At 39.1% G+C, this 26,846-nt stretch overlaps 1 protein-coding gene across 10 annotated transcripts in view; it reads left to right on the top strand.

Moving 5' to 3' along the window:
- LOC136840249 (DDB1- and CUL4-associated factor 8-like) overlaps positions 1-26,846 on the top strand; it is a 444,913-nt gene that overhangs the window by 107,499 nt on the left and 310,568 nt on the right. For all 10 annotated transcript variants that reach the window (XR_010853567.1, XM_067106872.1, XM_067106869.1 and 7 more), the window contains one exon: positions 14,654-14,822. Coding sequence is in view for 9 of the 10 variants with exons in the window: in XM_067106872.1 (XP_066962973.1) it covers positions 14,654-14,822 (169 nt within the window). In the remaining variant the exon portion in view is untranslated. The remainder of the gene's footprint in view (positions 1-14,653; positions 14,823-26,846) is intronic.

Here is a 26,846-nt window from a genome sequence, read left to right as displayed (position 1 = left end):
ATTACCATCTTGCCAACAGAAAATTCTGTTCGACCTGCTCGAACAGATGCTCGAGAAGAGAGCAGTGGAACAGGTCTTAGACACACAATCCCCCGGGATTTTACAACAGATTGTTCCTAGTTCAAACATTCAGGAGGCTGGAGACCCGTCTTGGACGTCAGCAGGTTGAACAACTTGTCCTGAAGGACAAGTTCAAGATGGAGACGTCTCAGTCAATACTAGGAACCCTTCGTCCCGGGATTGGATGGTATCTTTGGATCTCCAAGATGCTTATTTCACGCCCCAATTCATCCGCGTTCAATGAAGTATCTCAGGTTTGTCTTGGGGACAAGACGTACCAGTTCAGGGCTCTCTGCTTTGACTCTCAGCGCCTCGGCAGCACAGCCCCGATCAGGGTGTTTACGCTCTTATGAAGAACGTTGGCGATTTTTGTGGTTGCACCTGTCGGGCGCCAGGATCTCTCTTTACTTGGACGACTGGTTGATTCGAGCGTCGCCGGCTAAGGTGTCTGGAGGACCTTCAGTTAACACTGAACTCGTGAAGTCCCTGGGACTTCTGGTCAATTTGGAAAGTTGCAGCTGATACCCTCACAGTCCATTGTGTATCTGGGGATTCAGATGAATTCAGTGGCTTTTCTAGCGTCTCCGTCGCAAGAACGGCAGCTTCAATGCTACGGGAAAGTCTCGGCCTTCTTGGGGAAGGAAACATGCTCGGTAAGGGAATGGATGAGTCTGCTGGGGACCATTTCCTCGCTGGAGAAGTTTGTTTCCCTGGGAAGACTGCATCTCAGGCCTCTTCAGTTCTTTCTGTTGGAGAACTGGAAAACAAGGAAGACTTGGAAGAGGAATTGAGGATTTCCTTCTGTAAAAGAGTGCCTGAAGTGGTGGCTCGATCCAGAAGTTGGGAGAAGGATCTCCTCGAACTTCTGAGCCCTGACCTAGTGTTATTTTTCCGAATGGTCTTCAGCAGGTTGGGGGCAACACTAGGGAAAGAAGAAGTGTCAGGAACCTGGAGAGGGGAACAGGTGTCCTGGCACATCAACATCAAAGAGTTGGCGGCGATCTTTTAGCTCTCCACCCTTCTTCGAGGTCCAAGTTTCCAATCGTGTAGTTCAAGTAAACTTGGACAACACTCACGGCATTGGCTTACCTCAAGAAACTTGTTCCCTGTTCAGCCTTGCAAGAGAGATTCTTCTTTGAGGCTCATGCTCGAACATTTCGATTCTCACAAGATTTGTTGCAGGGGTCGAAAATGTTCGAGCAGACCTGCTCAGTCGGGCGCCATCAACTCTTGCCGACGGAATGGACCCTTCATCAGGAGGTTTGCCAAGATCTCTGGAATCTTTGGGGTCATCTCTTGTGGATCTCTTCACGACCTCAAGAACAGCGAGGCTCTCTATACTGCTCCCCTGTGCTCGACCCAGGGGCAGTAGCGATAGATGCTCTTCTCTGGGATTGGACGGGATGGATGTTTATGCCTTTTCCCCGCTCAAAATTCTGGGAGAAGTGATACGCAAGTTCGGAGGCCTCACAAGGATGAGGATGACACTCATCCCATTTTTTTGGCCTTCGAACCACTGGTTCTCGGAGATTCTTTCTGGCTGGTAGACGCCCGAGAACCCTACCTATGAGAGCAGATCTGCTCAGACAACCCCACTCGCGAGATGTCATCAAAACCTCCCCACTCTGAACCTGACTGCATTCAGACTATCGAGAAATTGGTCAGAGCGAGGGGTTTTCTGGCCAGGTGGCACAGGCCATCGCTAGAGCCAGAAGATCTTCATCTATCAGAGTATATCAAGCTAAGTGGGCAACTTTCAGTGGTTGGTGCAGAAAGAAGGGTTTTTCCTCTTCCTCGATCACTGTGAGCCAGATTGCTGATTTTCTCCTTTTTAAGAGAAAACTCTGTTAGCAGTTCCTACTATCAAAGGTTATCGGAGCATGCTTTCTACTGTTTTCAGACACAGAGGACTGGATTTGTCTGACAATAAGGACCTCCATGATCTTTTGAGCTCTTCGTTCGAGACGTCAGGTTCCTCAGCCAATTCCTCCTACTTGGAACTTGGATGTAGTGCTAAAGTTTTTGATGTCCAGTCCTTTGAGCCTCTCCACTCTGCTTCTCTTAAGGATGTTACTAGAAAGACGGTCTTCCTCACTGCTCTGGCGAGTAAGAGTGAGCGAAGTTCAGGCTATCAGCCGTCATGTGGGCTTCAAGGGACACGATGCTGTCTGCTCTTTAAGCCCTACATTCTTGGCTAAGAATGAAAGGCCTTCTAACCCTTGGCCTAGACACTTTGAAATTAAAGGTCTTGCAGACCTTATTGGACAGGAACCTGAGAGAGTTTTATGTCCGGTTAGAGCTCTCAAGTACTACATTAAAGGACTCAGGACACTCGTGGTCCCTCGGATAATTTATGGTGTTCTGTGAGGCAACCAGTTAAGTTTATGTCGAAGAATGCACTGGCATTCTTCATTAGGACGTCATTAAGGAGGCACATTCTAGCTGTGACGACTCCAACTTCAAGTTGTTGAGAGTTAACGCCACGAGGTGAGGGCAGTTGTTACTCCATGGGGTTCCAGAAAATATGGCACTCAGTGACATTCTCAGTGCCACATTTTGGCTAAAAGTCAATTCAGTGTTTGCCTCACACTCTTGGCAAGATGTTTAGGTAGCATACGAAAATTGCTTTTCGCTGGGACCATACATTGCTGCATCAACAACCTTGGGGACAGGGGTAACTCTGATCCTATCCTTTAAATCTTGGTTAGGAAGTGTCTTTTAATTTTGTGTTTTTATGGTTGTTGGGTCGACTGATGGAGGCAGTCTTCCCAATCCTTTGCAAACTAACATGTTAGGTTTGGTTAGGTGGTTGGTAATGCTCTTTGTCCTCATTGTATGGTCTATGGTCTAGTCACATTGTGGTCACGCCCCCGTTGACAGATCATCTAGAACTCGCCAGCTATATAGGTCACTACCTCGCTGGGGACTCTAGTAAAGCAGAAGCAGACTAGGGTGACAGTAATCACGCAGTCAGCTATGCTATCAGGTAAGGAACCAAAGTATTTTTTACCTACAAATTTGTTTTTTCCCTAATTCTTGGCTGTCCCTACCCCCCTCCAAGGGTGGTATTCAGCTATATATATATCTGGCAGGTAAGTCTCATGAACAAAATGATATTTTAATGATAAAATAAAGTTTGTTCATACTTACCTGGGAGATATATATATTCATATTGCCCACCCTCCTCCCCTCAGGAGACAGTGGCATTAGAAAATCTGAATAGAAAATGGGAATGGTTCCTGATACCCGCCTCCCAGCGGTGGGAATGTGTACTAACCACCTGACCAGCCACTGCGTGTGCCGCGAATTTTGAAATTCTGTCGGACTTCGGAGATTACAGCTATATATATATCTGCCAGGTAAGTACGAACAAACTTTATTTTATCATTAAAATATCATATTTTTACATTTTGCTGTTCAGCAAGATAAAGTACAAAGAATGGCCGTTCGAGATATATATATACTGTATACTATATGCACATTAAAGTTATTTACAGATTCACAAACACGCATACAAAAAATTATCTACACATGCATAAATTCCGGCCAAACTGCGGCGTTCAACGCATATATATATACGCTGACATTTTTCATAATTACTTGGTAATAAATAATGCTAGAAAAAAGTTAAAACTGCGATGAAAAGCTGAATAAATTTCTATATATATATTACCTAAAATCGATAGGTGTTCCCAGTAAATAATTGAGCAATGAAAGCTCAAAGACGTAAGTTTTGCTTTTTCACGTAAAGTCAATTGTTCGCTGAAGATTTTTATATGGAAATGTTGATACTTTTACATTTTGCCATTCAGCATGATAAAGTACAAAGAATGGCCGTTCAAATGATATATAATACATGCACATTGAAGTTATTTACAGATGCACAAACAGGCATACAAAAAAATTTTCACACTCGTAAGCCCTAGGCCGAACTGCACAGCTCAACTGGGTTCTCGAGTGCTCATATTTACGCTTACATTTTTCGTAATTACTTGGTAATGAATAATGCTAAGAAAAAAGTGAAGATTGCAATGGAAAGCTGAATAAATTATCTATAAATAGCCCATGTAAAAGCAATAAGTGTTCCCAGAAAAAATTGAGTAATTGAAGCTGAAAGACAGAAATGTTGTTAAAAGACAGGAATATATGTAAATAAAATAAATTCTTCACTATTTATCTTATCGAAAAACACTTGAAATATTATTCAAAATACTCAGCAATCACTTGCAAACACTTTTACAGCATAACAATAGCAAAAGTGAAAGCACCTCACAAACGCAGATAAATGACGACAAAGCAAAAAACGTGAGAGTGTGAATGTGCTAAAAAGCCATGTTGAACTTGGTCAAAATAGGAGGTGCAGTGCTTTAGATGGGGGAGGACTACGGCGCATGCGCGATACCTATTGGTTTCCTGTTTACGTTTTCTTGTAGGTCCAAGATCTGCCCACGATAACGTATCTTGGAGTCCTCGTTTTCTTCGGATGAAATTTTTTTTTTTTTTTTTTTTTTTTTTTTTTTTGGTGAATTTCCCCCCAAAATAACTCACGGATGATGTGGAAATCGAGTCATCGGAGCACTTACAGCAAAAACTTTATTGACGCAGTTTCGCGTCATCGGATCACCAGAGGGTTAATATCATAGTCTTTTATGATATTTCCATTTTCATTTAGGTATGAACCTGTAATGACAATACTTGTGAGGGGGTTGTCTTGCAAGTTGTAATGAATCTAACAATAAATGAAGACGTCTAAATAATAAAAAATAAGAAACATGTTATGAACAACTTGAAGTCTGCAGATTTTATGTGCAGTAGCTATCATTTGTACTTGCCTTTTAGTATCTGCACATTAAAAATCTAATGAACGTTTCATCCAATTCTGTGTGTGTATGTGTGTGTGGTACATTAAAGTTTTGTTATTTATTTGGTATGGCATATGAAAATTGACAAAATTCTTACACCTTCCAAAAGCAATCGTAAGCTAATTGAGCTCTGGCTATCGTGTATCATTGTTTGGAACACTGAGTAAATGTTTAGTGCACCTTATTTAACGATGTACACACTTATATTACTCACTTATTAAGGGATGTTAACATTATCAAAGCTTTCAGTAAAATAACAATACATAACACAGAGAGAGAGAGAGAGAGAGAGAGAGAGAGAGAGAGAGAGAGAGAGAGAGATATGTATAGTAAGTACATAGTTCATCTAACTGGAGTGCATGTGTACAAGCCTGCACACACACACACACACCAAAAAATATAGGTATGTAATCTGCATGAATTTATTAGGTACGGTACTTTACTGCATTAGGTATAAGTCTACAAGAGAGAGAGAGAGAGAGAGGGGGGGGGAATGTTGCAAGCTTGGAGGAATAATACCTTAAGGAGATGCCCTGACTCAGATTAAGCGAAGCCAAAAAGACCCACGCTTACCAGTCAAAATGATAGTTCTCGATTCCCAGGTTAATCTCTGCCACTGTATTGGAATTTGGAGTCAGTTCTAATCAGAACTTTGTTTAGAGAAGGTAACCGTAGTTCTAATCAGACCTTTGTTTAGAGAAGGTAACCATTATTTTGCTTTTCATTATTGATGACCCCTTCATGTGCTGCTCATGGATGTACACAAATTCAATAAGACTTCAAATCCATATATTACATTCATTGGTGAGTAGCAGTGATTTGCAATTGTGTCAAGAATGTTGATTTCATATTCATGAAAATATAAAGACTATGTTCCTTATTTTATTGTCATCCTTCTATCCTGTAAAAAAATAGTGAAGATAAAATTGTGATGGAAATAGTTTATTTCAGACAATGAAACATTTCTAATTTTTTTTTTCTTTCTCTTAGTTGTCCAAAAAATGAGGCCATGATAAATGAATGAGTTCATGCTTTAAGACGTGAAAACTTTAGTCCAGCGAAATACTCACATTTATGCTCTAAGCACTTTAGAGCAGGGGACTACTATCGGACGGCATTGAAAGTTTGTTTGCCCAGTGAAATTTTACCAAGTGTATTTGAAGCTTTTCCTGAACATATGCAGCCAAAAACTACAGAAAAAAGGAAACAGCTATGCAGCCAAAAACTACAGAAAAAAGGAAACCGCCAAGAAGCTGTTTCCATGTCTGAATGCCCAGCACAAAATTCGCAAAGTGAAGTTAAGAATCTAAAAGGGAAATCATACGTATTAAAAGAAGTTGAGTGTTTCGGGAAAGAAAGTAAAACTATTGCAACAAACGTCGTATTAGAAAGAAAAGCAGTGATTTGAATAACGACGTATGTGAGCTAAAGTGGAAATTGTTTGTAAGTGATGAAAGTTTGCTTGTTCTAGAGAACTGTGCTACAGGTGTTGCAGACCTTTTGAAAAGACAAACTGCAAAACATAATGAACATCCGCTACAAAACGAATATTCACCAGCACTGCGAATATTTGCTTTGACGCTGCACTTTTATTCTCCAAACATGTGTTGTTATGTAGGGAAGGTTTTTGACACTTGTTTGCCACATCCCAGAACAATTGCAAAATTGTATCAGCAGGTGGAGGGGAAACCAGGGTGTATGTATTATTCATTTTTAGCTTTGAAAACAAAAGCTGAAGCTGTAGCAAAAATGGGTAAAAGTGTTATATGCTCTTTAATAAAGGACGAAATAGCCATCAAACAGCAGGTAGGGTGGGATGGGAAAAAATATCATGAGTATATTGGTATGGGCACTGAGCTCGATGATGGTAGACTTCCCGTTGCTAAAGAAGCTTTGGTGTTTATGGTTAATGCAGTTAACGGTACAGTACTTGGAAATTACTAGTGGGATATTTGCTTATTGCAGGGCTTGGGACTCAAGAATTAGCTAATTTGCTTCGGTAATGCCTGGATATGTTACGTAGTGCCACTGTAACTGTTGTATCAGTAACTTTAGATGGGACAGCAACCAATGTGTCAGTGATAAAAGAATTTGGGTGTTATTGAGATTACAATACGAGAACTTCTTTCCCCCATCCAGTGACACAGGAACCCATATGCATATTTTTGATCCTTGTCAAATGCTAAAATTAGTGAGGAATGCATTTGGAGAAAGAAAGAATTTCATAGACAGAGGGAAATCACATTCAATGGGATTTCATAGAGAAACTGCACAAATTGCAAGATAATGAAGGTTTACATTTAGGTAATAAACTGGCATGGGTAAAAAGAAAAATGAATGTTAATCTTGCTGTGCAATTTCATAGTGAATTGAGTGCAATTTTGCTTAGAAAACAACCTTGCTGATTTCAAAGGATGTGAGGGAACAATCAAATTCTTTAGGATATTCAATAATTTATTTGATATCCTTAATTCAAGAAATCTTTGCAGTTGTGACTTTAACCCTTTACCGCCTAGCCTATTTTCAAAAACGCCTTTTATGTCTTCACGCGCCTCCGAGAGGTAGCGCCAAAGCGGAAAAAAAGTTTTTTTTCAAAAAATCACAGAGCGCTTTAGTTTTCAAGATTAAGAGTTCATTTTTGGCCTTTTTGTCATTGCCTGAAGAGACTGTATGCAACCATCAGAAATAAAAATATCATTATCATATATAAATATTGGAATATATGACTTAAAAAAACATTTGTATATAATTGTATACAAATCGCTGTAAGGAAAACGGGTTGAAGCTAATGAGTTAATTTGTTTAGTTGTATTGTACACTAAATTGCGATGATTTTGGTATACAACAGATTGTAAAACGATTAAAGCAACACAGAGAAAATATTATCACAATATGATGCATGAATTCGTAAAGCGCGGACGTAAAAAGTTTTTTTAAAAAATGCACCAAAAATCAAAATATTGTGCTAGAGACTTTCCAATTGTTTCAAAATGAAGGATATTGATTGAATATTTCTAGGCTGTAAGTTTTTTAGCTTACAATAGCATTTTTGAACCATTTCGATCGAGTTAAAGTTGACCGAAGGTTGATTTTCTTCTATTTATCGTTATTTCGATGTAAATATAAAAAACTGTGAAGAGCTAAAGAAATGTTATATTTTTGTTGTATTCTTAATGAAATTGTACAATCTTTTGATGTATAACACTTTATATAACGAATATATGAAATGGCGAAAAATTACGGCAAGCTAATCTCAAGAAATGACAGGATTTTCAGCGATAGCGCCACGCACTGCCCTCGAAGGAAAATTTCTTTTCAAAAATTCACCAAAAATCTAAATAATGTGCTAGAGACTTTCCATTTGTTGCAAAATGAAGGTAAATGATTGATTGTTACTCGAATGTAATAATTATGGCTTACGGATGCATTTTTTATCATTTGATTCTTTGAATCAAAGTTGACTGAATGTTAAAATTTTGTCAGTTATCGAGATTTTGGCAAAAAATATTAAAAACTGTGAAGAGCTAAAGGAATGACATATTTTTGTTGTATTCTACATGAAATTGCGCACATTTTGATGTATAACACTTTATGTAACGAAAATAGACAGTGAAACGGCGAAAAAAAGCTGACCAAGAAATGACAGGATTTTCATTTAAACACCCAAGCAGAATGAAAATTTTTATTTTATTTATTTTTTTTTTTTTTTCAAAAATTCACCAAAAGTCTAAATAATGTGCTAGAGACTTTCTGTTTGTTGCAAAATGAAGGTAAATGATTGATTGTTACTCAATGTAATAATTTGGCTTACGGATAGTTTTCTATTTTATCATTTGGTCAGAATCAAAGTTGATTCCGAATGTTAAAATTTTTATTATCGTGATTTCGATGTAAATATTAAAACTGTGAAGAGCTAAAGGAATGATATATTTTTGTTGTTGTTCTACATGAAATTGCGCACATTTTAATGTATATGGTTTTATTTTAATCAATAATATGAAATGAAAAAAATCTATACTTCGCTGACGAAGAAATGACAGGATTTTTTAGCGGAGTTCATAAGCTTATTTTTGAGCAGAGGAAAATTTTTTTAAAAATTCACCAAAATTCTAAATATTGTGCTAGGACTTTCCGTTTGTTGCAAAATGGAGGTAAATGATTGATTGTTACTCGAATGTAATAATTAATATTCTTAGTGGATGCGTTTTCGATCATTTTGTTAGTCAAAGTTGACCGAATGTTAAAATTTTGTCAGTTATCGTGATTTCGATGTAAATATTAAAACACTAGTGAAGAGCTAAAGGAATGATATTGTTTTTTTGTTGTATTCTACATGAAATTGCGCATTTTGATGTATAACACTTTATGTAACTGAATAATAATATGAAAGTATATGTTTTTATAAAAGCTGGCGCAAGAAAATGACAGGATTTTCTTTCGGAGTTGTGCGGAGCGGAGGAAAATTTTTTCAAAAATTCACCAAAATTCTAAATATTGTGCTAGAGACTTTCTGTTTTGTTGCAAAATGAAGGTAAATGATTGATTGTTACTCGAAATGTAATAATTATTTCAGTTTTTGATCATTGAGTCGAGTAACATTGACCGGAAGGTTAAAATTCACTTTGGATGCTGGGTCCTTTCCAGCATCCCAGTCTAAAACTCGCCTCTCACGTTCACTCCGACACAGGCTGTTATGCGCCTTTCACGTCCTGGCGCCTTTGTGGATCTCTGCAAACGTTCTGTTGCAGTTTTACGCTAACATTTTTGCGCCAAAAGTTCAACAAAAACACGTCTTCGTCAAAATATCGCTCCCTAAGGTGCTGCTCTGATGCTTTCTGATGCGAGATGGGGAATACGATGATGCGTCTGGGTGACGCCAGAAACAAAACAACAGCTTTTCTTTCCACGGAACTCCCAGCATCCGCCGAGGCATGCTGGATTTGAAATCTTCCGCAAATAGGCCTACAATTACTTTTTTTCGCCGAATATTTAAAAGCATTTTCAGTCGACGTTTACAACGTAGGGTTTGCATTCGACAGACAATTTTGGACGACGTTTAAAACGTCCAACAGGCGTTTAAGGGTTAAATGTCCAATGCAACCAAAAAATGCATGTTTGTTTAAAGAATTTCTAGTGAAGGCTGAAGCTTATATTAGGCATTTAAAACTTTCTGATGGAAAGCTTCTTTTGAATTCAAACTGAAGAACGGGGTTTCGAGGCTTTATAGTTGGTATGACAACTTAATTGGATGTTCTGGTCAAAAATTAAAATTTTTACTGTCACAAAATGAGCCAAGACCATATTAGCTTTTTTTTTTTTTTTTTTTTGCTGAAATAAGAAGTATGGGGGGATGTCATAATAACCCTACTTCCGTGCAGTTTTCTGCTGCTTATAAGAAAATTTTGGTTCATAATGATATTTAGGATGTTCTCTGCGGTAATTGATTAATGCTAGAATTGGTACCCTTGCTGAAGTATTCAAGCAATGTTGCCCATTTACATAACTCCATTGATGTTATAAATGCGTCTTCTCCAAAGAACAGGCTAATAGCAGATAGCAGTTTGGATGAAAATGATAATAATGAGGACTATACTTACATTCCTACTCTTACCACATATCACTTTGTTCTAGTAGTATTGTGGCGTCCTGCCGTTCTAGTAGTTTTGTGGCATACATTGCAGGATTTTTTGTGCATAAATTGAAGAAATCCTTGCATTGTGAAGCCTGCTTAGATTGTTTGACTGCCAGTGACAATAATGCAATGCCAAGTTTAATAAAGTTGAAAAGTGAAGGATATTAGATTCATCCCTCGGATGATGATGTAGAAATCTGCCAGAGATGTGAGATATTGTTTAGAAAATCAGTACAATATCATTCAATGGAAACTCAGACATTACCCTTGACAGAAAAGAGTTGCAAAAAAATTGTATACAGTAAACCCCTGAATTCCTGGGGGATGTTTGCCACACCCCCTGTGAATACTTAGAACTGCCTGTTTTCATTGTTCAAACAGAAAAAAACTAAAAATGCTTATACAGGTATTATCCTACTTACGATGGGGTTAGATTCCCAAAAAACCCATCGTTTGTTGGAAAAAACGTATCTCGAATATAGCGTAGCCTACACTAGGGTATTCAGTACCATATATATGGTAGGCTAGCCTACACTATAAAGTATACTCTATACATACACAGTATAGTAATTAATACCAGTTAATTCTGGAGGTTAATGGAGAGTGACTTATGATAATTCAATGCAAAGAGAAATTGAATAAAAAGAATTGGCTTAGCTACACTGTGGTATATCGTATACATATATGGTAGCGTAGCCTACATTATACTGTACTCTGTATTCACGTATCATATTATACAAACATCAACATAATGAATGTGCATCTTTTTCATGGATCTTTTAAAATGTTATGCCTTAATTCACTGTATCCAATAATATTTTATTTATATTCGTAGATTGCTTTTGTATTATAAATTGCAACCATAGCGATCAATGTTTTGGTTTGGAAATCATTTACTCAGTAAGTTTATTTCACTTTATTTAACTCAGTTCAGAGCGCTTTTCTTACTTCTAGTTAGGGTCAATGAATCTCTAGATACTTTATTTATATGGGACAAGGTTGTTTTTCGTTATACTGTACAAAGTGTTTTTAAGTCAAAATATAACTTAAGAGACGACATTGGCCATTTAGGGGTGTTTGTTTTGTGTAAAAAAATCAAGATTCTGTTCACTATTTTCACTTGATTTCATCATAATACGAGCTTTACGTATTTATCGTTTATCGGTGTAAAAATAGCTGTAATGTGTTCTTTCTTGCACAGTAGTTTTGATTAAAATACTTTCTCTCCAATTTTAATTACAGTTGAGTTTCATCCATGTTGCCGATGCATGATAATTTATAGTCATTAGCAGCTTGAACATTGTTTTCTCAGCTTCAGCTACAACTTGCAGCTTAAATTTAGCAGTATATTTCCTTGCCAATCTTTTATCCATACCGAATAAGGGCATAATATAAAAATATATCAGTCCTATTCTAATTAATGTCATTTGTACTATAACCTACGGTAATTGTGTATTACCGTACGATGGTTGAAATGCAAGCAAAAAGGCTGTTGTTATCTGATTCGGTGATAAACAAAACAAGAATTTCTTGGTCGGTTGTTTACGGCTGTATGCATTTATGCAAGAGTATAATGTTACTAACAATACTTTTATCATTCTCTTTTACTTTTTTAAATATAAGATGGGATATAGAGTTGGAGGAAAAGAAGCTGGTCTATTGTAATTTGGTGTCTCTCACTACCTGTACGCTGCTGCCTGTACCCGCAGGAACTTTAAAAAGATTTTATAAATATTGTCGTATCGGTATTAATTGTTTACCTGATTGCAAAATCGAATTATCATAAGGTGAAATATCGTCACTCCAGCACTACCTGAGTATTTTAATAGGTTTATCACAAAAAGTGCATTTAGTCATGAAAATGAGATGAAAATACAGTAATTAGTGAATATTTCTCAGTGAAAAATACAGTACTGTGAATGGGCAGATTTTCAGCGAATAATGTGTATACATTTTCCATAGAGAAATCCGTGAATCATGAGACCACGAATATGGGGGGTTTACTGTATGGTGTTATGAAATATTATACAGGCATAACAATTTTTTTCAAAAATTAGAGAACACATTTTGATAGCAATCCATTGCAAAATCATTTAGTCTTGCTCATCAGAGCAGTAGCTGAAAAGTACTTGCAGATACGCTATTCCTATGCAGGAAAACGTTTTACGGCCACCTTGCTGGCAAATTACAAAATGAAAAATTACCAGAAATTCTCAAAACTTATTCACTTTAGTGGTCAGTATATATATATATATATATATATATATATATATATATATATATATATATATATATATATATATATATATATATATATATATATATATATATATATATATATATATATATATATATATATATATATATATATATATATATATATATATATATATATAGAGTATATATATATATATATATATATATATAATATATATATATATAATATATATATATATATATATATATATATATATATATATATATATATATATATATATATATATATATATATATATATATATATATATATATATATATATATATATATATATATATATATATATATATATATATATATATATATATATATATATATATATATATATATATATATATATATATATATATATATATATATATATATATATATATATATATATATATATATATATATATATATTATATATATATATATATATATATTATATATATATATATATATATATATATATATATATATATATATATATATATATATATATATTATATATATATATATATATATATATATATATATATATATATATATATATATATATATATATTATATATATATATATATATATATATATATATATATATATATATATATATATATATTATATATATATATATATATATATATATATATATATATATATATATATATATATATATATTGGTATCAGTTTTTAGGTGCTTGTCTAATTGCAAATCAGCAATTTCAGTGCTGATGTAATAATTATAACGTAGTTTCAATAAGCCAAGATAAAGTGTTTGTTGTTTACTTCTACTTACCTTGGTTGTTTGTATATGAAAACACCTGGACTGCATAGCTGTTAAACTGTATAGCCCTCTATGGGTTAACATGGAACACATTAGGTTAATCTCATAACTGTTGTTATTGATTTATGCCTAAAGGAAGGCAGCTGTGTGTTATCATGGTCTCAAACAAATCTTATTTAAACCATCATCCGGAGTAAGTGGTCGATTCATATATGGGCTTTTTTTATGTTATTGTTCTTGAAATTGACAATGAATAATGTAACTGTGTCTGAAAATGTTAAAAAAAATTTACCTGAAAGTTAACAGAAAAAAAATGTATAAAAGAGACAGGTAATGATTAACAATAACACTAGCACAGTCGGTATCTTTGGTTCCAAGGCTGTTTTTACCAGTCAACAGGCGAGTGACCACTGAATGACCTGGCTTCCCAGGTTCAGGTAAGGACTCTGAATCAGGGCATCTCCATAAGGTATTATTCCTCCAAGGTTGCAGGGCACTGTAAGTGTAGTGTTATGCAACATGTTAAGCCGATACTGTACACAAAGATGAATATGTTTTTATTGTATGAGTTTTGTGTATTGTACATGTAAGCATAAGTAGATGGAACTACAGTATTGCAGTCAGTTATGTTTTTGTTTTGTTATATAGTAACTTGAAGTATTGTTTTGTATATATTTTTAGAAGTAGTTAAATCTGTAGATATATTTGACAGAATAACTGTAAACTATAAGCTAAGTGAGTTGAGTTGACTCCAGGATAGCATGTGGGCTATATGTACATCATTGTTACAAACCTTCCAACTGTCTGGTAAATTGAGGTTCCTCTAACAAAATCTGTTTAAATTCTTTTGCATTTTGCAACCTGACACTAACATGTTTATCACTATTAAGTTGCTTGTTCCTTTATTCTTTGTCATGACATAAATGGTGTGAAACAGTGAAGTCTTTCAAGAATTTCTAGACAGATATAAATGCCCATTACCACATGAGTGATAGGTGTGTTGTTCTTTGTCATTTCTTTTACTTTTTTATTTTTATTCATGCATTATTTTCAGACTTGCTGTGGTAAAGGACATCTCTGGTAGTAAGGTGTCACTCTATAGCATACATGCTCACCCTGTTAATGAACATCAGTATTGTGTTAGTGGACATGACCAGTATGTACGTGTGTATGACAGGCGACTGGGCTGCTATGCTGTTTTGAAATTATGCCCCCGTCATTTGGTGAGTGTGTTATTTGTGGGCTGTTGTTTACTCATGTATTTTTTTTATTTTCTACTTTATAGATCAAATAATTATTCTAAGTGTCCTATTCTCATAGACTTTAGGTGTCTAAATTCTTAAAAGTCTTGTAATTTAAATATATAATCATAGCTTCTGGATATCTAAATGTGTGGTACAGTAGAACCCTGGTCCTCGACCATATCAGAACTCAACACAATCAGATTTCAGTGCAAAATTACACAAAATTCTGAGTGAATTTTGCATCGGAGCTCGAACAACAAACCAGAATCCAACCCTGATGAATCATATGATGTATGTAAACAAATGTTTCATTCAGCTGCCGCTAGTTGGCGTTGTTCCCACATGTCGTTAAAGCCCACTTTATTGAAAGATATTTTAAAGTGATTTTGTTTACACTATTCCAGTAGACTCTGTATGAAATTTACCATAAATTAATACTGAACATAAACAATGTTTATGTATTACCGCGATAGGCCACCCGGGTGATGTTTTGGTTTGTTTAAATCCGCTCATGCCACAAGCTGCCGACGTAACTTAGGCAATTTTTCTTAAGTTTGTGATAATGGACATAATTAGGCTTATTTTTAATATTTTATCAATTTACTGTAATAATGAGGCCTGTTGTAAAATGTTTTATTATATTAGCAACAGTTTTTGTGCCCACCCATTACAGTACATACTGGTACCTAGCCTAGCCTAGGCTATGGCACTCGGTCAACCATCAGTAATTGGACGTAGGCCAGTTTTTTTATGCAGTATACATTTAAAAATGAAAAGGTGCATCTAATATGGAAGGTTATTTAAATCTGAACTTATTTAATTGTAATTTACGTGTAATGTTTTGGATAAAAAGGCAAGATTTGGGTAATGACTGGTGTTCAAGGATGGATTAATCCATTCTCAGTTATTTCTTTGGGAAAAATTGATTTGGATCTTGACAGAATTGCAGCTCAGTGCTTCTTCTGGAATGGATTAACATTGAGGACCTGAGTTCTACTGTAGTTATTTAATACAGGTGAATTATCTATAAAACACAAAAATACTACAATTTTTCATGTACACAGAATTACAGTATTCTAGGTATACAATTCGTAGTCATATAGAGGAGTACAGTATCTTTAGTGCACAAGCTGGTTTTATATTTGATATGGTTAACAGGGTAGTTACTGGCCAGTTCCTCACTTTTTCTTTCAGGCATGGGGAGTGATTCAGGGTTTTATATGAGGTGGGACATGTGTTTCAATGTGAAGTTTTGTATAGCTAGTAAAAATGTATCTTACAAGAAAAATTGCTGTTTGTTCCTATGAACTATGGAAACATTCTTACATAGAATATTCATGCATTGGGCAGGAGGTATCATCCAGCTGCAAGATTGCAGAGAGCCTGCAATTATTAGAGCATGGGAGTGAGAGAAATTTAAAAGTTCAGTCACCACCTATAAATGTCAGCTTCCTTGATCATTTATATGAGTAAGGAAAGTATGACTCATGTAATCTCTTATACAGCCTGACTTGAACCAGTGCAGAGGCTCTTTGGCCTCGTGCCATAGTGTAGTATGTTGTGCGAATACTACACTATAGGAAGAGTTATGGAACCCATTATTACTACAGGTAGTCGTCGACTTACGACCTATGCGACTTACGACTGACCGACTTTACGACGGCTACGACAATATAATATATATATAATAATATTTAATTTTATATTTTGCTAAAATACGTCGAGCGCTGCACGAGATTTATATTACTTTTTCCCGCTACCGCAGCTCATATCGAGAGATGCTCAGCTTTTTGGCAACATAGTGTGTTGTGTGGATTTCGAAAATGGTAAAGATTCATATTTTTGTAATGTATTTTGTATTTCTATTTTTTGCAAATAAATGTAATAACAAATTACTGGCTTGATGGTTTATATACGCATGATAGTTCTGCATAGGACGCACCCCAATTTCAGCAGGACACTGAGGGAAAAAATAAGGTTTCTAGCCTATGCTCATATGATTTTGGTAGAAGTAAAAACTGTAGTATTAGGTTATCATATGCATATTGTTTCTTACCAACAGAATCAACAAAAACATTAATAAAGAAGTTATTTACCATATTTCTGAGTCCAGTCCCGTGTCAGCCGGTGAAATTCCATTACAGCACGAATTTCTAGGTATAACCTTGCTAGATATACCAGAGAAAAGAGCTTTCAGGAAAGCTGGGTTACTACCCAGTCGAATCTTCTTGAAGGCGCCGGTATAAGAAGGTGAGTGAATTACCACTACCACGAAACCTACTCAAAGATCGCTCCTATCAAAATCCCCGAACAGAGCGTGAGCCGTTACAGCCCCCACACCAAACACCCGCCAGGCGACGACACCAGCGCCACCTACCTCATTCCATTTTCTAGCACGTGAATCTTCGGATTGTTTTGTGTGTGCTCTCCATTATTTGGATTTTCTACTGCTTCAACGATGGCATCGAGCAGCTTTACTATTTCAAGTTAAGTACCATCTTCTTGTGGGTTTTGTTTCTATTTTTGGCTGTTATAGTCTCGTATTTTCATAAATATCGAGATCTTATTATGTCGCCGGCGCCCCCAGCCAGCCATAAATCACGCGAGGCGTCTCTTCTGTTATTTTCAGTTGGAGTCGATCTCCTCGTCGTTATAGATTATTTCCCTTTGGTTCCCTTCCTGGTTCCTCGGTGGCTCCCCGCAGTATGAATTACGATCATTGGCCTACTGGCCTTGGTGGGAGTGATGCCCTCACCCAGGTACCCCACCCCAGGCTGGGTTCCTTTTGTTTTGGTCTTACTAGGCTAATTAATTTTATTGAAGATGGTGCTCTCTTGTAGTTTTATTTTTATTTGTTTGTTTTCAGTGGTTTACCTCGGTGTTGGCGGCAGCCTCAGATCTAACCGCCTCCCGTGGTAGGCTACGCTCTCTGTTGAGCACATTTTAGTTTTTAGTTTTTTTGTTTTTATGAGTGTTGGTTATGTTTTGGAGTAGGCTAGCTTCCTTCCCTTGGCCCTGGGTGGAGTTCAGGTTGAGGGAATTTTGTTGCTGTTTTCCTCCGGGATCGTTTTTCGGTGGGCAGAGTGAGCCCCTGGGTTCTCTTCCTCCAATTGGGGGGAATCGAGCTCCTTGGATGTGTTTCCTCTAGGCTAGTCGCCCCTTGCCTGCCATTTCCGATCCCGGCTGGTCTCGGCTCAAATTTCTCTCCCAGTTTCTTCCTCGGTCCCTTTACTCTTCTCCCCTAGCCTATACTTAGGTTGGGTCCATATTAGGCGTCGCCTAACTAGAGTCGGGCTTGGGTTGGTTGCTTCCAGTCATTTGCCCTCTAAGATTCATGGTCCAGTTGAGCCGGTGAGCTTCTCCCCGTCTCCTGTTCCCTTCTGGTGGCCTACTCCTGCCTCCCCCCCCTCCTCCTCCTTTCCAGCCTTGTTTTTTCGATGCGGTGACGCTAGATGGCGTTTTCTCCGAAGTTCCGGACTTCTTTGTTGGTTGAGGGATTCGCTCCTCCCCATATTGTCCCTAGCATCGCTGTATTGGAGTTGGTGGTTTGTTTTCGAACGTTTCGAAATCACTGTTCTCTCGTCGGTTTACGTTGATACGGTATATATTATTGCTTCACCTATGTTATGAACATATGAGCAGTTACCCATCCTCGCTTCTCCCGGCGGGGAGTAAGGGTGGAAGGTTTTTTCATTAGATAGGGAACGATCCTCCGTCCTCTTGTGTTCTACCATCACTTATTACTGTTTTATTTATAATTTTTGGATAAGTCTTATCTACAGGAGTACTCTCCTTTATTCATTATATATAAATAGTGAGTCCGCCTATACCAGGGTCTCCGCCGTTATTTTACTGGCAACCCTTATGGTTAGTTCCTGGTCTCTCTCCCATTCATTCCCCGGAGTACTCCGGGGTCTGAAATCCTACCGTCCTCTCTGAGTGATTTAGAGCTTATTGGCACAGTTTATGTTAGGGAGTTCTTCTCCGCCGGAGTATTCCGTTGCAGTTGAATTTGCCTGCCAGCTTTATTTTGCTTAGGTGGGGAGGTTCATGTACTTTCTTTCTACAGACTGTTCGCTGTGAGCCGGGTGCACCGCCTCTCCAACAACCCCACGGTCACGTAGCAGTTTGTCGGACCCACGCTGGTTGTGCGGTCCGCCTTGATGACCTGATTGTGTGGCACCCTGATGGTTGTGAGATCTGTTTTGCTCTCTGTACAACTGTCCAGGACGAGTTGGTGGGACAGTCTCTACATCATTCTCATATTGTATATTATACATTGCTATGAGGCTCCCGAATGGTTTTCGTCCTTAGCTAATTGTTGGTTTTTTACAGGTGACAGAAAATTCCAAGAAGTCTGCCTTGGAATCCCTCCGGCCTGGGTGGCTGGGTTTGGAAGAAACGTTCGTCTGGGAAGCCCTCGCCCTCGACGCTAGGTTGAGGGACTTACTCTACCCGCGCATCGGGTGGCGGCCGCAGTGCCTGAGGATCTGGCCACCCCATCATCCAGCAGATCCGGGGATGAGACCCAGCCACCCCAAGCGGATGTACTCTACGCGGAGGTTTCGGAGGACGCCGCCGCTATTAATCTCGACCTGGAACCGATGAATGTAGAGCAGACCAGGTGGTAAGTGGTGAGGTAGGTGAGGTTGTTGGGCGGGCCCCATTATTTGACTCCCCTGCTTCATCTGTTTCTTCATTTTCAGGTTTGTGAAGTCTTCTCCTTGGGTGATAGAGCTCCATCTGCTATCCCCAAGTTGAAGTTGAAGACTTCATGGAAGGCTAAGGGCTTCAAGTCCTCGTCTTCCAAGAAGGCACTGCCCTTCCCCGTCAAGGCTAAGGTCTCAGGACCTGTAGCCTCCGGGAGCAAGTCTGGTTCCTCCAGCAAAGGCGCGAGTAAGAGGGCTGCAAAACCTAGCCCTCCTCGCCAACCTGCTTTCGATGCAGAGGCCTTTGCCAACCAATTGTATAAAAGCGTTTCGGAGGACCTGGACTCAAGATTTAGCAAAATCTCAGAGAAGCTTGCCAGTCATGATAATATACTGGCGGGAATGGCTCATCCACCCCAGCCGAACCACAGTATGTTATCCCCGACACTGCGGACCTCCGCCGTTTGATGTCGGTAAACCTGGCGGTTCGCTCTCCGGGCCATCCAACATGATGGCAAGCTAACTTGATGGTGGCACGAGACGGTTGGAGAACTGAGTTCTTCCCCGATCTCACCCCCCTTATCCAGGCTTCGTGAGGCTCACGGAGGAAGCCTGATTCGGTCGGACAGGTTCCTAGGAGACTGTCATCGTCCCTAGGACCAAGCTCAGTCGGCTCTCTGCGCACTCTGACGGAGTGGCAGGCAGATAACACCAAGTTGACTCCTTTCAAGGGGAACTTCACCATGTTCAGCCCTGGGAGACAACCTTCCCACTCCTTGTTGGACAAAGTCGCTCTGGCTACGGCCCGAAAGCGTGCTTTTTGAGGGTATTCGGTACCTCAGCTGAGGAGACAGACCCTACTTCCCTGGTATTCCCAGGAAGTAATGAGTTCTGGACAGACGCCCGTCCACTTTCACGGTCGAAGTTGGACCCTCTCTGCGCTCCACGCATTTAGCGAGCAGCCTCCCCAAGCTGCGGAAACTCTTTTGAAAGCGGAGTTTGATGCTCGGGTTAAGTTAGCCCGGTCGTTGAACTCCGTGATGCCTCACTGAAGCCACGGCCGTCTTCCTGCTCGGACGAGCCCTTCTTTCAGGTCTTGGCTAAGTCCTTGCTGGCAGGCTTCCAGTCTGACTTATCTGAGTTTATTTTGGCCAGACTGAATGTAGGGAAGTTCATCTTCGCCGATCAACTCATCCGTCACGAGCCTAACAAGCTCGTTAAAAGCTCGATCTGGGGGATTTAACCTCTTCCCTGAAGAGGAGGTCACAAGTGTTATGGCTGAGGCTACACGGCCAACCAAAGTCTTCGCTCGCTGGGGGTATTTCAGCTTACAAACGAAGACCCCAGAATCGCCGGCCCCCAATCGAGAGGAGGCAAACGTTTCAGGAGGCATAAGAGGACTCACCACCAGGCGGTAGTCAAGCCGCCCCGGTCTCGGCAGTGGCACAGCCTTCCACTTCTAAGGCCCACCCTCAACAGTATGTGCTGGTCCAACCAGCTGCACTCATATGTGGCCTCACCGGCATATAACCCCACATATGAAGGCCGTGGTTATTTTCACGGCCTTAATAGGGTTGCAAGGGGAGGAAGAGGTAAACCCCCTCATAGAGGAAAACCCAATACCACCCCAAGAGGAAGACCTGGACGTGGTAGGGGAATAAACCCGCCCCCCCACTGAGAGAACACAGGTAGGCGGTCGCCTGTTTTGGTTCAGGGACCAATGGACCTTTCAGCCCTTGGGCACACAGCATTGTGTCCAAAGGCTAGGATGGAGCTGGATCAAAACCCTCCTCCTCTAACCAGGTTTTACCAGCCACCCACTGCAGTCCTAAAGGATTATGTGACAGAATTGCTCAACAAACGAGCAATAAAGAAGAAAGTAAGGCACCTAAAGTTTCAAGGCAGGTTATTCACTGTTCCCAAAAAGACTCCGATCAACAAAGAGTGATCCTGGATCTATCGCGTCTAAATCGCTACATAAAATGCGACAAATCGCCGCATGCTACGGTAGCTCAGGCACGACTCTACTTCCGCGTGGAGCCGCCACCACCTCTATCGATCTTTCAGACGCTACTATCACGCCCCGGTTACGCGGAACTTCTCTCAGTTCCTCGGTTTCAGACTCGGAATCAGGCCTACTCCTTCAGGGTCATGCCCTCAGGGTCTGAACATCGCGCCCCAGGATATTCACAAAGCTGGCGGACACGGTAGTACAGCAACTCCGGTCTCAAGGGATATCCCTAGCAGCATATTTGGACGACTGGATTATTTGGGCACCAACAGTTCCGAGTGTCAAAAGCCACGTCCATAGTCATCAGTTTCTGAGTTTGGGTTTCAACTGAACAGAGAAAAGTCCCGCCTGACTCCGGACTTCCGGTTTCAGTGGTTGGGTCTCAACTGGGATCTGTCATCTCACACGCTGTCCCTTCCGCCTCCCAAGAGGAAAGAGATAGCATCTCTCACCAGGAGATTTCTCAAAAATCCATCAGCATCCCGCCGGTCCCAAGAAAGGGTCCTTGGTCTCTTCAGTTTGCCTCAGTGACAAACCTGCTGTTAAAAGCGGTTAAAAGACATAAACAGAGTGTGGCGGAGTCGAGCCAATGTCAAGCTCAGAGACAAGGTCTCTCTATCCTCAAATCTTAAAGACAAGGTTATGCCGTGGGCCTCGGTCAAAGGCTTGTCCAACACAGTTCCGCTTCAATTTCCCCCTCCGGCACTAGTTAGTTCACACAGACGCTTCCTCTAAGCGGCTGGGGGATATTCTCCAAAACAAAAGTACAAGGAACGTGGTCCACAATGTTTCAGCAGTTCCATATAAACACCCTGGAAGCTATGGCGGTATTTCTAACTCTGAAGAAAATCCACCCCCCCAACCGGATTCATATCAGGTTGGTATTGGACAGCGCAGTGGTAGTTCATTGCATCAACAGGGGCGTGCTCCAAATCAGGCCGAGTAAAACCAAGTAATGGTTGCTATCTTCTCCTAGCGGAACAAGCACGGCTGGCACCTGTCAGCCACCCACCTAGCGGGGTACGGAACGTGGTGGCGGATTCCTGTCCAGGAATGCTCCGTTGGAGACGGAGTGGTCTCTGGACATGGAATCTTTCAAGTGGATTTGCCGCCAGGTTCCGGGCCTCCAAGTGGATCTGTTCGCAACGGAGAGCAACTTCAAGCTCCCTGTTATGTGGCTCCCCAACCTGGACCCTCAGGCGTTTCGCCATAGACGCAATGACAGTAGATTGGAACAGTTGGGAGAAGATTTATCTTTTCCCCAATAAACTTACTGCTGAAAGTTTTACACAAACTCAGGACATTCAAAGGTCAATTAGCCCTAGTAGCTCCCTATTGGTCAAGAGCAATTGGTTCCTCTTCTTCAGGAACTGGGACTATTGGAGTCTTCGGATCCCCAAGCCCATTCTGACTCAGACAGTACAAACCAAGACTGTGTCAGCTTCCTCAAGAATTCAGAATGCCCCTAGTTTTATGGACTTTGTAAAGTTCGTAGCTCAAAAGGAGCTTAACATTGACCCGTCAACACTCTGTTTTTAGAATCAGATAAAAGAGATTCTACTATTAGACAGTATGACTCAGCAGTCAAAAAATTAGCCTCCTTTCTAAAAGCATCTGAAGCCAAAATCATGACAGCTAATTTAGAGTTTCCTTCTTTAGATCATTGTTTGAGAAAGGCCTAGCTCCGGCCACTATTACCACAATCAAGTCAGCATTAAAGAGTATTTTCACGGCTTTAAAATCGACTTACAGATTCCTACTTTTCATCTATCCCCAGAGCATGCGCCGCCTGAGACCAGTATCACGCCCACAGTCGGTTACGTGGTTTCTCAATGACGTCCTTAAGTTAGCATCAGAGCTGGATAACTTTCATTGCTCTTATCAGGATCTGTTAAGGAAGACCTTATTTTTGATTAGCTTGGCTTCAGGTGCTAGAATCTCAGAGCTGTCGGCTCTCACTAGAGGTGATAATTATGTGAACTTCCTCCCGCCTGGAGAGGTCCTCCTTCCTGATCCGAGATTTTTAGCTAAGAACGAAGACCCACAGGACAGGTGGTCCCCTTGGAAGGTGGTGCCCTTCCTCAAGACCAGTCTTTATGTCCAGTTTATACACTTAAATCTTACCTTTCAAGAACTCCACAGAGTAAGTCAGGTCCTCTTTTTATCAGGGAGAAAGGTGGTACTCTTTCACTAAATGCTATAAGACAACAAATTTTATATTTTATTAAACAGGCCAACCCAGATTCAGTCCCTAAGGTTCATGATATTCGAGCAGTTGCTACTTCCATTAATTACTTTCATAATATGGACTTTTCGAGTTATCTAAATTTACGGGTTGGAAATCACCTCTAGTGTTTAAACGCCACTATTTAAAAACCGAAGCCCTGGAAATTTTCTACAATAGCTGTGGGAAGTGTCATCTCCCACCTTAATTAATCATATCCTTGTCCTTTCCTTTTCCCCCGCCCGCCTGCCTCATTTACTTTTCTGCTTATTCTCCTGGTTGATTATACCTCACTGCCTGGCTCCTCATATAGTTGTTTCTTGTACCTGTTAATGGAAAAGCGTAATCTGATATGCCATTATTGTTTTTCCTTGTGGGTACTGGACAGTTTTTATTTGCTCCATGTACCCCAGATAATTGTATATATTAATGTTAATTGATTTTGTCTCTTACGTGTTTAGCCTAAGTTTACGTGTATAGTATTAAGGTTATATTTAGAGTTATTTTGTACACATTTCATGTTTCACCTTGCTTTAAGTAATTTTAAGGTTTTGGGTTTTTTTCTCCGTCGTGCGGACCTGCCCATGTTTCATAGTATTAAGTTTTCAATGTGCCTTAGATTTAATATAACTTAGTTTTTAGAGTTCTTGCTACATAAAAGAGATTGCTTAATTAAAATTATTTTGGTAAAACTTTTGCCTTTTCTTCAGATTACCCCTTTATTTCTTTTTCCAGTTGTTGCAGCCTTGGCATGATTCTCTATCACGATTTCACCGCTGACACGGACTGGACTCAGAAAAGGGATTTTGACAGAGGAAAATCTATTTCTGAGAAGGTCCGTGTCACCCGTGACCCTCCTGTATCACCTAGTACTCTCCCCTCCTCTTGCACATGCCAAGTCTGGGGTTAGTGCTGGCATGGAATGAGGTAGGTGGCGCTGGTGTCATTAGATCCTGGCGGGTGTTTGGTGTGGGGCTGTAACGGCTCACCGCTCTGTTCGGGTTTTGATAAGGAGCGATCTTTGAGTAGGTTTCCGTGGTAGTGGTAATTCACTCACCCCTTCTTATACCCGCCTTCCAAGAAGAGGCTTTCGACTGGGGGTAGTAACCCCAGCTTTCCTGAAAGCTCTTTTTCTCTGGTATATCTAGCAAGGTTATACCTAGAAATTCGTGCTGTAATGGAATTTCACCGGGTGACACGGGACCTTCTCAGAAATAGATTTTTCCGCTGTCAAAATCCCTTTTATATTTATCAAAATATGTATTATACAATCAGCCATTTACTACGATCGAATGTTTCATATATATAAAGCTACCTCATAGGTTTACCAATAGATCGCAACACATTCATTTGTAAACATTGTTTCTTACCATAGAATCAATAAAAACATTAATAAAGATGTTACCTACGGTAATATATGTTAAATATATACATTATATATTATATAAAGTATGCAATCAAGGGGTAAAATTCAATAAATAAAGTGTTTATATATAATATATATATATCGGTCGTGAGCAACTGAACAAAGCCATGTTATTATTCTTAAAAGAGAATGCTTTATATATATACAGTATCAACTCAACGAAGCCTTGTTATTATGCCTAAAGAGAATGGTAGCAGGAATTGTCAACCACCAATTGATCGAAGCCATGTTGTTATGCGTAAAGAGAATGTTAGCAGGAATTGCCAACTACCAACTGAAGGCGAAGCCTTGTTATTTTAAGCTCTCGAGATAATCAGCAATAGGTGGCAGCACACGTACTGTTTATATCTATAAATGTGGAATGCGATCCGCTGAGACTACGATAATGATATTAACATTTTAATGAAAATATCGATAATAACAACAGATATTGATTATAATACTAGCAGTAGTAATTGCGGTGATGGTAAGTGTGATAATGATAAATAATTATAATAAACTTTGTTTTTAATAGGTTATTAGGATAACACAGAGATTTGTTTCACTCGCTTAGCTACAACATCACGTGACGTTTCATGTATAATTTACAGAAAAATTCTTAAATTTTTGAGCCACCATTATGTACATAGGGCCTAAAGGGGATTTTTAGGCCATTTTTTTAAAAAGTGCGTCTTATAACGCGGTCAAATACGGTATGTATTTAATTCAAACCTATAAATAAACAAAGTAAATACGTCATGTGTGTAGCGATTGGCAATGCAAATGGCGGATAAGAAAATTGGTAAACAGACCAGACAGATGGTTTGAATGCCTACAATAAAAATGTTAAATACAGTAATAAAAGTAAGTATTAATCAAAGGAGGTTCAAGCATGATAAGATTTCATATGCTAAACGTAAAAATTATTTTAAACTATACATGCACATTTTTTGGATAATATAAAATGTATATGTAGGCTAGTCATACTTAGGATATATGATGGATAATATACGGTAGGTACAGAATACATGTACATATGTGGTTGGTTGACTGACACATTGATAGAACGCTTCCGACCACTCTGTCAGAACCTAATTTGTCGTTTCCCGACTACTTGTATTTAAAGGACATAAATACAGGTTGACACATATCATCATCATCATCATCTAGCTACCCTGTTTATAGGGAAGGCATAGAGAGTCGCATCTTCTTACCCCAGCCTTTGGATAGGATGCATTGTTATGTAGCTCAATGACATTAATCATGACGATGGGCTGTCTGCAATATAGGAGAGAGGTAGCAGAAAGACCTTGCACATACTTACTTTGCAGACCATGCCCTCTTTGATGTCTGTCATAATGGAGCTTGCTTAGGTAAAAAACTATGTTGAATGCCCAACACAGGTCCCAAGGAGGTATCCAAGAACTGTTTAACTTCCTCAGTGGCATCTCCAGACATTTGTCTCCAGTATTTGAGGAGCTGGAAAGTTCTTCCTAAACTGTTTTTTATTGAGTTTTTCCTGAAAAAATCTCCAAATTTTGACCATTCTGCCATTTTGGAGCCATATTTCTTCTTCGGATTGGCATCATAAACCTGGAACATGCCTCAAAACCTATTTTTGGTAGTCACTGTTGAGTCCTCAAGGAGTTACCCTCCATGGTCTACTAGAGCTTCATGGTGACCAAACTAATATCAAAGAATTCTCTTCTAGTTG

The sequence above is a fragment of the Macrobrachium rosenbergii genome, chromosome 7 (assembly GCF_040412425.1).
Source record: "Macrobrachium rosenbergii isolate ZJJX-2024 chromosome 7, ASM4041242v1, whole genome shotgun sequence".
Lineage (NCBI taxonomy): Eukaryota > Metazoa > Arthropoda > Malacostraca > Decapoda > Palaemonidae > Macrobrachium > Macrobrachium rosenbergii.
The sequence above is the reverse complement of the archived record's forward strand: the minus strand, read 5'-3'. Positions and strand labels throughout refer to the sequence as shown.